The 12,556-nt window shown below is 53.3% G+C and overlaps 1 protein-coding gene across 1 annotated transcript; it reads right to left on the bottom strand.

The window, feature by feature from the left end:
- Positions 1 to 9,265: 9,265 nt before the first annotated feature.
- On the bottom strand, positions 9,266 to 12,274 carry LOC308057285 (vigilin-like). The gene is made up of 3 exons (XM_080411430.1): positions 12,039 to 12,274; positions 11,346 to 11,561; positions 9,266 to 10,494 (listed from the first exon to the last, which is right to left on the bottom strand). Exons 1-3 carry the CDS (start codon positions 12,144 to 12,146, stop codon positions 10,246 to 10,248), a joined length of 573 nt encoding a protein of 190 aa, XP_080267556.1. The 5' UTR covers positions 12,147 to 12,274; the 3' UTR covers positions 9,266 to 10,245.
- Between the last annotated feature and the right edge of the window lie 282 nt (positions 12,275 to 12,556).

Raw genomic sequence — 12,556 nt, 5'->3', positions numbered from 1 at the left:
CCTCTCTCGGGGGGCTATCTGAGTCAGAGGTCACGATCTCCCCCCACAACAATTACCTTTGTCCGAATTCCAACCAACTTTCCGTGGATCGCAGCACTCTATCGGCTTGTCTCCTCCTGCGACCACAACGTCCTCACCCAGAGGCTCTTTCTGCATCACCGAAGAGAACGGAGATCTTTTCCCCACCCATTCTTTGTTCCCCATCCTTCCCAAGGCTGACTCCCTGGATGAGAGGTCCCTTACTTCGTCACTTCTAACAGCTTTAGAGAGTCAGCTTGGCCTAACCTTTGTGCGCAGGTGTGTTTAACGTAGAGCTACACACCAAATCAGAGCGTGGCAACTGGGGAGCTCAGACATCTTATCCCTTTGCCGAGCCAGCAGCTTCCCCTTAGCAGAATCCCTGGACATAAATGTATATACAGTGGAATCTATACAGTGGCATCAAACGTCCCGCCAGACACCACATCCGTCCCTAAAATCCTTCCCCCCAAACAACCCTGAAAGACTTCCCTTGACACCCTCCTCCACCCCAGGCTGTTCCTGAAATCATCCCCCACCTCCACCTCCCTGCCCTGGCCCTAAAACTTCTCCCCCAGACCCTGGTCCGGCCCTAAAGTCCCTCCCCCACCCTCGGTCCGTCCCTAAAGTCCTTCCCCCAACCCCAACACCTCCCCTCCCATCCTTCCCTAAAGGCCTTCATCAACCTTGCCCATCCGTCCCTAAAACCCTTCCCCCAGACTCCCCACTCTGTTCTCTAAATAACACACACAGCCTCAACACCTCCCCCCCCGTGTATCAATACGCACCCCCCCACATACCCCCACCTCCCCCACTCCCCCACCCCACCTCCCCCCACACCCCACCCCCCATACACCCACTCCCACAAACACACATCCTTGCCCCACCCCCACACACCCCGCTCCATCCCTAAACACCTTCATCCATTCCCACCCATCCGTCCCTAAACCCCTTCCCCCCGCCCCCTCCCCTGCCCCCGTCCCTCTGTCCCTGGCATGGCCCAACTGCCCAGCACCACCAGACCACTCTGGCCCAAACACCATAAGGCAATGGTTCCCACCTGACAATAGCAAGTCGAGGAACATTTTTTTTTTCCTAAATAGAGAGATTTTTACTTTGTACGCTGCCGACTACGCCGAATTATGTTTTGCTGGCTGACTGGATACACAGCAAAGCTGAACTCCACATCAAATATAATCAAATCTATCAAGTATATCAAATAATGGAATATATCAAATGCAGTTTCTTATATTGCAATAAAAGAAAATAGCATGCAATATGATAAAAGGAACCAGTAGCAGTGACTGTGAGCGATATGATAAAAGAGCAATAGGAGCGAAGCATCCATTTGTTATCCCAAAGTGTTAACGTGACTAAGGAAAGGAGACATCACCAATTCCCACCCCAACAACACCCAGGCCCACCCTTCGGCTGGGAGCCCCCTCGCAGCCAGTGCCAGGAGTCTCTCGGGAACTGGGAAATTCCCCTGGAGAAGGTACCAGGAAGGAATTCTCTCGCTGCTTCCCACCGTGCATGGTAGCCATGTGAGGCACAGCACAAGAGTTCTGCTCCCTGCTTTCTCTGGTGAGGAAATTGACACAGCACATTAACACCCATACAGAACCAAAAAACATGGCTTGGGAAAGTGCAGGGCTGCTCCCCTGGAGAGGGTTCCAGGAAGGAATTCTCTTGCTGCTTCTCACCCTGCCCTGGCAGCCGTGTCAGGCACAGCAGAAAAGTTCTGCTCCCTGCTTTCTGTGGTGAGAACATTGACCTCTTTTCATTGGCAATAATGCATAGCCCAAAAAAGTCACCTTGGCAAAGTGCAGCAGTGCTCCCTGGAGAAGGTGGCAGGAAGGAATTCTCTTGTTGCTTTTCACCCTGCCCTGGTAGCCGTGTGAGGCACAGCACAAATGTTCTGCTCCCTGCTTTCTGTGATGAGCAAAATTAACCCTTAAGTGTTGCAGTCGTTAAGAGCCCAAAAAAGTCACTTTGGGAAAGTACAGCACTCCTCCCATAAAGAAGGTACCAGGAAAAAATTCTCTTGCTGTTCTCACCCTGCCCTGGCAGCCATGTCAGGCACAGCACTAAAGTTCTGCTCCCTGCTTTCTGTGGTGAGAAAATTGACCCATCATGGTTGCACTCATAGAAAGACAAAAAAACACACCTTGGGAAAGTGCAGCACTGCTCCCCTGAAAAAAGTGCCAGGAAGGAATTCTCTTGCTACTTCTCACCCTGCCCCAGCAGCCATGTGAGGCACAGAACAAAAGTTCTGCTCCCTGCTTCCTGTGGTGAGAAAATGGACCTCTCACATTTGCGATCACGCAGAGCCAAAAAAACCCCTCACTGTGGGTAAGTGCAGCAGTGCTCCCCTGGAGAAGGTGTCAGGCAGGAACTCTCTTGCTGTTTCTCACTCTGTCCTTGCAGCCATGTGAGGCACAGCACAAATGTTCTGCTCCCTAGTATCTGTGTTCTGAAAATTAACCCCTCACATTTGCAATCGCATAGAGCCAAAAAACCCCTCACCTTGACAAGTGCAGCACTGCTCCCCTGGAGAAGGTTCCAGGAAGAAACTCTCTTGCTGTTTCTCACCATGCCCTGGCCGCCATGTGAGGCACAGCACAAAAGTGCTGCTCCCTGCTTTCTAAAGTTGGCAAAATTGACTGTTTATAGTTCTACTCATGTAGAGACAGGACTTTCTTATTCAAAAGCAAAACCCAAAAAGCCACGTAGCCATGGGAAACCCTTTATCCTTCCGTGTGGCTGGTGACTTCCCATGGCTCTTCCGCAAGGCAGGAGAAACAACCATGAATTTGGAAGCCCACATAAATTCAAGTACACTTAGTCCTCTGACAGTCACTGCTTATGGGCCAGCAGTCCTCTCACCCCTCCACAGATCTGCCTCTTAGTCCTCTAGCAGTCATTCTCCATGGAGGGACCACAAGTCCTCCATACCTACCTACCAACTCACCAGAAATGAGTCAGACCACGCCAGAAGTGACACTGCCTGACCTGCAGGAGATATATTAGACCAGTAACGATGGTTTCAAGACAGAAAAAAACACCACCATCCAACAGTACAGCAGAAAAACAACCAGAAGAAACTCTGTACACAAACCAATGGCCCCCATCCAAACCCTGCAAAGGCTAAAAAGCTGAGAAAAGGCACTCTCCACAAAAAAAAAAAACCACACACAGAACACAAGATCACACTACCATTACCCCAGGAACCCAGGTCAGCAAACCCACATTCTGTCCATAACAATAACGTGCTTTAACACTTTACTCGCTTAACCAGTGGCATACCATAACCTTGTTGCCCCCAAACCACAGCACATTGTAGCCCTAAGGCAACACTAGATGGAACACAAAGTCCCTTGAGATCTCTGCCAAGGCCTTCAGGTGGTCCCTGACCTCAGGCATCACAACCTTGAAGTGGGAGCCAGACGGAGGCACCAGGACATCACCGGCACCCATCTTCACACCCTGAAACAGGGCCTGGGATAAACGCTCCTGGGGACAGAGGCTGAGGCACTCGGAGGCTTTGAGCCGGCCGGCCACCATCACAGGGCTTCAGCTCATCATTTCTGTGTCAGAGCCACCAGGCAGGTGGCCCCATCCTCCCTGAGAGACTGCTCAGGGCACCTGTACCCAGCTCCAGGGGGCTGGATACACAGCCTCGGATCCATGGGGGGGAGGGGTGCTTTAATCCTGGGAGCAGGATTTCTGACAGTGCCCCTGGGGAGGAAAGCCTCCTCAGGCCTGGAAGCCTGAGAGACGTCCCTGCGCTGCTCCACATGTCACCAAAAGCAGGGGCTGAGGAAGGCTGCTTTGGGGCCCGTCGAGGGAACCAGCTCCCCTGGGCTGCTCTGCAGCCACCGGCTGCTGTTGCTGTCGCGCGGGTCTCAGTGCTGCTCTGCAGTCGGCCGTCACCTCCCCGTGGGACACTCCCCAGCGCAGCACACGTCTGCACTGGCTCTCCCTGGGGACAAAGATCACAAGCGAGGGATGGGCTTGGCTTTGGCCCCAGCCCCAGGCTGCCACCAGAGAGACTTGCCACCCCCGCCCCAGCTGTGCGATGTGGGCACCACGTACAGCTGCAGATGTGGGTCAGGGCAGCTGTGGGCAGGGGGCAAGCCCCGTGGCGGTGCCCCCGGCGCTGGCAGCAGGCAGAGCTGGGGAGAGCGAGGGGCAGCCCAGGGCAGCCGGCAGCTGGCGGCGGGGCCCGTCAGGGTGCAGCACCCTCAGCAATGCCCGGCTCCGTGCGCCTTGGCCCCAGGGCTGCAGCGCAGGGCTGGCCCCAGCTGGGGCTGGGCTGGGAACAGGCAGGCAGGGCCCCTGGCAGCCCCGGCACGCACCTGCTCCCTGCATGGGGCAGCCTGCTCCTTTGCAGTCGACCCCGTGGCATCCAGAGAAGAGCCCTGCCCTGGGCCTGAGCCATCTCGGCAGGGATGAGGCCTTCCTCAACGTCCGTCCCTCAAACCCCTCCCTCCGGCCCCCACAGTCCGTCCCTAAAACACTTCCCCTCGCCCCCAGTCCCTGCGAGCGGGAAATCCGCCTCCCCAGCTGTGAGCCCGGGCGGCGCAAGCCCCCCCAGGGCTCACCCTGCCACCCGTGTGGTTCCTGGAAGAAACACCATCCCACCATGCCCGCAGGCAAACCGCTATCCCTATGGACACAATGGGGGCAGCCGGCACGGGGGTTGGGGGTGGGGGGGTGGGTGTGGGGGGGTGTCACTCTCGGGGCTATCCTAGTGAGCAACACTCAGAGAGGCCAAAAACTGGAGTGCAGGGTTGATGCCGGCATTAGAGCCGGCTGCAAGCGAAAGGCACTCAATGGGCATGGGCGCTGCTGGGAGGGAAAGCGCCACGTCAGGACGGTCGGGAATCTCGGCTGGCTGGGAGGGAGCTCCATCGAGCGCTCAGAGTCGAGGCTTGAGATCCTTGCAGCCACGGAGGTTTTTGCACAGAGAGCTGTGCTAAGCAAGGCCCGTTTATCACTTTGGCTGCAACACGAGGGTGCTGCACCCCTGCATGGTGCTTCCCCTGAGCCGACAGAGAACTTTCTCTCCTGGGCTTTGTTCCCTCTGGGACAGCGGCTGTGAGCGAGGCAGGGCTGTCAGATATGCGCAGCTGGGGTCGAGGGGCTCAGAACGGATAAACCCCCCGGCCCGCGCCCGGCCCTGCCCCTCTCTTACAGCCGCCATGGCAGTTCCCCTGCAGCTGAATAGAACCATCAACGCTCTGTCTTCAGTGGGGTTTCTTGTACATAGAAAAAAGGGACAGCACAAAGCGTGAAGCAAAGCCAAGAAGGTGGCACCTGCTTTTAAAAAAGAATACATTCAGTACATCACAAAAAAATGCGGTGGAACTCACTCTTCCAATTGGGTTAGGCAGGAGGAAAATGGATTTGGAAAGCAAATAAGAATCGCTCACTTCAAGCTATAAGGTGGCTACTAAACACAGACTCTCCCGTGCATGTCCTGCTCATTAGTTCCACGCTTTGGAAGTGCCTGCGGTTTCCCTGAAGCACCTTCTCTGGGTTACTCTTCCAAAGGGGTTCCGGGGACATCTGCATAGGGAAGCTGCCTGAAGCAATCACCGTTTGTTATCCTGTCAGGTTTCAGCCAGGGCAGATAGCCTGTGCATGCAGGGACTACAAACTGCAGGCATCGCAACTTATGGACCCCAAGAAAAAGGGGGTACATGATATGAATTTACGGTACAAGGCTGTCACTGAAGCAAGCCATGTGAAGTGGAATATAGTACTTCTAGCAACAGTGAAATAGTGTACATTGAAAGAGTATTCAACTATATACAAAAAAGTCATGAAAACTTTTTTTCAGGACATTTCTCAAGATCTTGAGAAATAGACCTCTGTTTACTGGTAAGGGAAGAAGAAGTAAGAAACTAAAAAGTGTCCATCCCAATACACACACCACCACCACAAACACCACCACCCGCCCCCAAATTACCTCAGGTGAACCGCGGCCTTTTGAAAAAGGGCCAGCATCTAAAGCGTATGTAGTGACCTGGAACAACGTTGCTGCATATTTGGGATCCAGATGATACAGGGCAGCGTGAGGATTGCTAACATGGACAGAACAGCGGGACTTACTTTGCCTCTTTATCTCGGTAGCTAGGTAAATAGCTAAGGATCGAGGCTCTTGTGGCGAGGTGTCTGCTTACCCTTGAGCAAACAGTACTTCAGTAAGTGCAAAACCAAACCTGCAACATCGGGAACGGCAGTTTCCTGCTGACACGCATTTTTTTCCAAAAGGCAGGTGTCTGCTTCCTATCCGGGGCCATCTTTGTGCACGCTAAAAATAGTTCATGCACTTAGTGCAGTGTTCAGAGTTTTGAGAGATGGACAGCAGTGTCTGGATACACCTGGGCTTCTTGAGCTTCCTGAATTTTTTCAGCGGTTGATCTCGAAAAGCTTTTCTTCTCTCCTTTTCTCTTCTGGTGTGCTTTCAGCCTCTTCTCCAGAGACCTGTTTTCCCTTTCTGTTTCTTTGCTTTTCATTTTCCTGAAACGAAAGACCCTGCAAACCTTGACATTCCACAGTGTTATTAGAGAGGTAAAACCACGATCAACTGGAATCAGTTCTCATTTTAAACAAAGGGAGCTCATTTTACCTTCTTTCCTCTGAAAGGCTCATCAGCTGTTCCGGGTCTACCGAGGAGTCTGCTGTGCTCTCGGGGGTGGTTGGAGGCAAAGGTACAAGTGCCTGAACCGGAAAGGTTGAAGTTGAAAGGTGGCAAGACACCTGGAGTAGTAAGCTACCGTTTTCCAAATTGCTACCTTAGCTCCTCAAATAAGATCCCTTTGGTTGCTTTGCATTATCCACATTTGCACGGTCGCAAGATAGGCTTCAGGAGCTCTGATGAATTGGGATGATGGGCTGCCCCTTCTTGCGGGCTGGGGCACCACAAACTGGAGGGGCCTTGGAGGGTAGGACAGACCCTTGCCAGCTTCGTTCTGCTGGGCTTGCTTCTGCCTTCCTGGGACACGGTTCTGCCGTTATCCCTTGGGCAGCATTATCCCATTCTGGGGCGTGAGCCTTTTATTTTTAAATCTGCGATTTTGTATTTGACTTCTTGTAGGTATTTAGATTGATTAAGCACATTCCCAATGCATCTGAGAAACAACCTTTCTGGTTTTTCTTCTCTATCATTAGAGGGTGGGAAAAGTCAAACAGACAAGAGATCTAATGACAGGAGGAGGCACAGCAGCTGCTTGGACCTATCAGAAACTACTGTCATACATGAGAAACGTGTCAGTGTTTCTTGGCCTGACATCCCTCTACTATTTCTGATTTCACCACCATACCTGCCCCTGCTTCTCTGTAGAGGATGAACAGAGAGGGTGCTGTGTGCAAGAAGTCTTTTGCCTGGGGCTCTGCGTTTGCTTCACCTGCACGGCTCCTTTGATCTTCCAAACGCACCCATGGAACACAAAAGCACGTGCAGCAAAGTGACCTCGTGGAAGTGGACAACACCTAAACCAAAATCCACCAGCAGCACAATAAGGAATTGGACCAGAAGCCCCAGATTTTGAAAACCCTCAGCCCCTCCTCATACCTGTGCACCTGTCCACAGGTGCTGGCACCTCCTCGGCTGATGGAGGGGAGGGGCCGGCCACCTCCTCCCCAAAGATGTCCCCGCAGTTTTCAATCACAAACTGCACCAGCACGTTCCCCTGCACACATCAAAGCCTTGGCCTCAGCCTACGAGTTTTCTCCCTTTGAGCCTCCCAGTTCTCCCTGCCATCCCCCTGGGGAGGGAGGGAGGGAGCGAGCAGCTGTGTGTTGCACAGCTGGCGGCCCCGCTTGAACCACAGCAGCCTATGAGCAACAGTTAGCTGGTTGATGGTGAGAGTGCTCATCCTTCGTCCTCCATCAGGGTGCGGGCGTCTCCCGTATCACACTTGGACGCACAAAAGCCTCAGCAATCCGGCTGCTGTTGGAGCTGCTGGAGAAGCTTTTTGGGCGAGCCGACGTATTTGTAGTGGCCAGCGTGGCAGTTTGCTTTATACCGTTGCCCTGAGCGTGGGCATCTGGAGAAACTGCCCATCAGTCAGTGTGCAGGGATGACGGCCGCAGGGGACAGCGAGCTGCAGGTGATGGTCAGCGGCGGCACCGTGTCTGCCTGCGTGTTGTCCCGGCTCTGAGCTAATGGCGCTGCTCCCCAGTGGAGCATCCATCGAGCCTGAGCACAGGCTGTGTCTTAGCCAGAATCCGAGCAGGAGCTGAGGGGACAGTGACACCTCCAGAGGTGCCATCCGGCCCCCACCTCCCTGTGTGACTGTGCTGTGAGTCATAAAGCTCAGCCGTGATGCCCACTGGCAAGGAGTCTGGGCCAAGGGATGATCCCAAAGTCCTCCCCTAGGACGCACCACCAAACAATATCTGCCCAGTCCCCAATTATCACATGGCAGACGTAGTCAGAAGAGAGGAAAGATCATTTTATTGAGGACAGCAGCTGCGGGCTGGGGGGGTGGCGGCTACCCAGGAGCCCCAGGGCTTCAGGCAGGAAAACAGCACCTGCAACAATAAGAGCCAGGAAGCACTGCTAAAGCCACAAAGCCAGGACGAGGCGTGACTTGGTTGCCCTTGCTTTGGAGAACGCTTCACAAAGTGCCTTGCCTCAGCACTCCCGCCCAAAGGACTGGTTCTCTTCATTTACTCCAGCATCCTGAGCAGACAATAAAAGCCTTACACAAGCAGCCTGCCACAGCAAGAAAGGATCTTCCTGACTTGCCGTTCGGTTCTCAAATGTTACGTTACTGCCTGTGGAACAGGGTTTAATAGGCTGTATTCCCAAGGCCTCTGACTCCCCTTTACTGACCTGGAGCCCCGCGTTCGTGCTTTTCCCAAATGATATTCGTTCTGGTGTTTGGTCCACAGTTCCCCGTTCTAATAGTGCATTCCACCACTTCATACGTCGACTTTTCAATCGCTTCGTCCGTCTCTGGCCGGCCCCCTCGCGGGGAACACGGAAACGCAGATCGGGACCCCCCACTCACTTCACAGTTGAACTGTGTCTCTCACACACATCACACTTGCCGGGCAGCCCTCAGCCACACAGGCAGCATGTTACATACAACTCTAGGAATGCTGACAGTTTGCGTTAGCACACAAAGTACGTGTTTCAATGAACAATTGCCAAAAACCAAGTTCTAATTTTTTCTGGCCCTAAGCAGGGCCCTAAGCAGGGGCCCCTCTGCTCTGTTGCACCTTCTTCCCCCAGTTTCTTACTGGAACTAGTAACTCCAGCTCATCAGTTCCTTGACCATGGCTTCAATCTGTTCCTGAGCCACATGCACATCTTCTGTAGGCCCTTCCAAAGTGATGTTATCCTCTCCTCCAGTGAATTTGATGCGAACCTTGAGGTGAAAGACAATGAATCTCTTAAGAATTTGCCAAGATCCAAGCCAGGCCAATGCTCTTGGTCAGGCCTAGACCATCGATCCCTGCCACTAAGAGATGCGCCTCTTCCCAAAAAGCCCAAACAAAATCCCCACAATTTCCCAAGTCAGTAACTTAACGATGTCGGCCATATGGCAGTGCCTAGAGCCCAAGGCTCTGGTGCTGTCCCGGTTTCTGCAAGGGCTTTGGAGAAGTTTACTCATCTAGCCTTTATCTAGATACCGTCTAACTCACCAGGGAGAAGCCTTGCTGCACTCAGCATTTCCAGGTATCCTGCTACATCAGTTCTCAAAACAGCACCACATAAAGCTTCCTTGGAAGGGCTCAACCCATGACAATAACATAGGATGAGCAGTGTTTGCAGCAGTAAAAGAGAGGGTTCCCTTGAACAGCAAAGATCTGTGTCATTTCCCCCTGGGTTTACCCACGCTAGAATACACCTCTCTCTCCCGTGACAAGTGATCTGGACTAAACCTTTTTCTACGCCGGGGGTGCTAAGCTAACCAGCTCATCCATACCTTTGGCATCTGCTGAGTTATTTTGGCCAGGTTCTGTCCTTTCTTTCCAATAATGAAACGATGAAGCCAAGAGGGGGCAGAGACCGAGGAGACGGTAAAACTGTTGGCCTGAGAGACAGAAAAACAGAGAAGCTGTTTGATGGACAAACTGGAAGAGGCCTTCCCAACAATTCAGTTCCAATTCCCATGCTGCACCTCCGGTATTGACTTCTAAGCTGCACCTCTAATGGCCCAAGAGAGAGCACCCCCGCTACAGCCGTCAGTGCTCACAAATGTATCTTCATGGGACCTTCAAAGGAGGCCTAGCCCATCTTGTCAGTACCTTTGCAAAGACTTCAGTCAATGCTTGCCCCAGTTTTTCAGGCTCGCCTCGCAGTATCACCGTCTCCGAGCTACTGTCAATGGGTGGGATCTCGACAGAGACTCCAGTCTTCTCCAAGATCTCCTGCAGGGAATTCCCCTTGGGGCCGATGACATACTTGTGCTGAGACTTTTTCACCTCCACTGCAATAGTAGTAGTCTTCTTTTTCTGTAGGGGCAGAGACACTGAGGCGTCAATCACAAGGGGGCGGGGAAGGACAAGAGCGACAGGAAGAGGCACAAGATGCAGTCAGACTCTGCACCCAGCAAAGAGCAAAGCCAAGCTGAGCACAGTGGCTCGGCAGTACCCTAGCACCCCTTGGGCCCCTGCCTACAGAAAGCCTTGTGCTCAAAAATTCACAGGGGAAGTACAAAACTAGCATGCTGTGTCAAGCTCCCTGGGACACGGCATGGAAGAGACCACACGCACACACAGGCATGTCGTTGTCGTTGTCGTCCCCCCCGTCCCCCCGTTGGACAGCAGGGTTCAACTCCCAGCCGTCTCCCAGGCAGTGCTGTGATGCAACACTGTGCAGGCTATAAGCCGATTGTTGAAATCCAGACCGGTACAAATACAGACCTAACCACGAGGAAAAACAGCCCAGCAACCCACAACAAGGATATTCACAGCAGCGTTGGCTGTGGGAAATAAACTGGAGTGACATTCGCTCTTCAGCAACTTCTACTTAGGTAGCAACTTTGATACTGTCAGCTGGCCACCACTGTAGACTTCACACTTCTTTCCTTCCTTAGTAGCCCCGGTGTGAACAAGAGCCAGGGGAGCTCTTGGTGGCCTGCTAAGTCCCACGGTACAGAAAAGCGAGTAATCTGTCACGTCCCGGATAGTATCAGCCCGGCTCCCACTCTGCCGAGTGAGGAAACGGTAGGATTCGGGGTCATGTACTGCAAGGGCTGCTGAGCCAGATGCAACGGAGGGATGCACAAAAGTAGAACAAGAAGGGAAGAGTGCCTAGGAGCAGGTGCCAGGGGAAGGTGGGAAGCTTTATGGACCATGCGTACCTTCTCCTCATAGATCTTCTTAACTCGAGCCACAGCCTGGGCTAGTTGCTCCTTTTCTCCGGTGAAGACTATCTCGGTCTTGTTGACACTGGGTGGAGGAATGTTGATGCGCGTCCCTGTGTCCTGCATGAGCTCCCTCACCAGCTTGTTGTAAGGGCCAGCAATGAAAGGGTGGTACACTTTCTCCACGTCCAGCCGCTCCACGGCACGCTTATCCTGGAAGAGCCCACAACAGACCTTGGTGGGAACTGCCCTCTATATTACAGTCTCTGCCAGGCACAGCTAAGTTCCCAGGGGTGTCCTGCCTGACACTCTGGCCCAAGCAACCTTCTCAGTTGGCGGGCTTGTAGATCTCCACCTCTTTCAATCTACAAATACGGTTGCTGCTGCTGCTCCTTGTTTACGATATTCACCCCTGTGATCTCCTGCCTTATCTCAGCTGGCACCTAAGACGCGTCGCTTCAACTCTCAAATGCTTGTTTTGGCTTCAGAGATGGACAAAACGCAGCACAAGAAGTTTCAGGACCTGGCAGCGGTGCTCACACAGCCAGCGAGTGGCACAGCATACGTCTCCGTTCAGGCTAACGTTAGCCACTGACTGTAGCCACGGTGGCTGCAAACTCCGACTACACCACGGGGAAGCAAAATGGCTGAGCAGCCAATGCCATGAGAGAGATCACAGTACTGAGGTACCTGCTCAGCGGAGATAAGCAGGATCTCGTGCCGGGCCTTCTCAATCCCTTCTTTAGTGCCGCTGATCTTGATCTGGTTGCTGGGGTCATCTGGGCGGGGGACCTGCATTTTGGTTGCAGTTTTGAGCTTCAGGTCCTGCAGCTTCTCACCCTTCTTTCCAATGACAAAACGGTGGTGCTCCTTGGGGATGGCAACTGTTGCCGAAGCCTGCAGCAGAAGAACCAAGCATCTGTGAAAAGCCTTGCCTTCACTGGCAGATCCACAGGAACAGAGCCAGGGAAAGCAAGGTAGACGCTGCTCAGTGGTACTGCTCCTCAGAGCAAACACAACGCCTTCCCAGCACACTCTGTCTGAGGGCTGACACTGTACCAGTTGATCTACAGCGCCTCCGTGCCAGGAGTATAGACCCCACCTTTCCCTCAAAACCCTTCTGTTTGCACAGGAGCGGTACTCTGAATTAGCAAAGGCCTTCCGACACAGACGAGGAGGTGCCTCTCCTCCAGTGTAAGACACCAGAC

This window comes from Falco punctatus, assembly GCF_963210335.1.
Source record: "Falco punctatus genome assembly, contig: scaffold_150, whole genome shotgun sequence".
Taxonomy (NCBI): domain Eukaryota; kingdom Metazoa; phylum Chordata; class Aves; order Falconiformes; family Falconidae; genus Falco; species Falco punctatus.
This window is presented reverse-complemented; position numbering and strand designations above follow the sequence as displayed.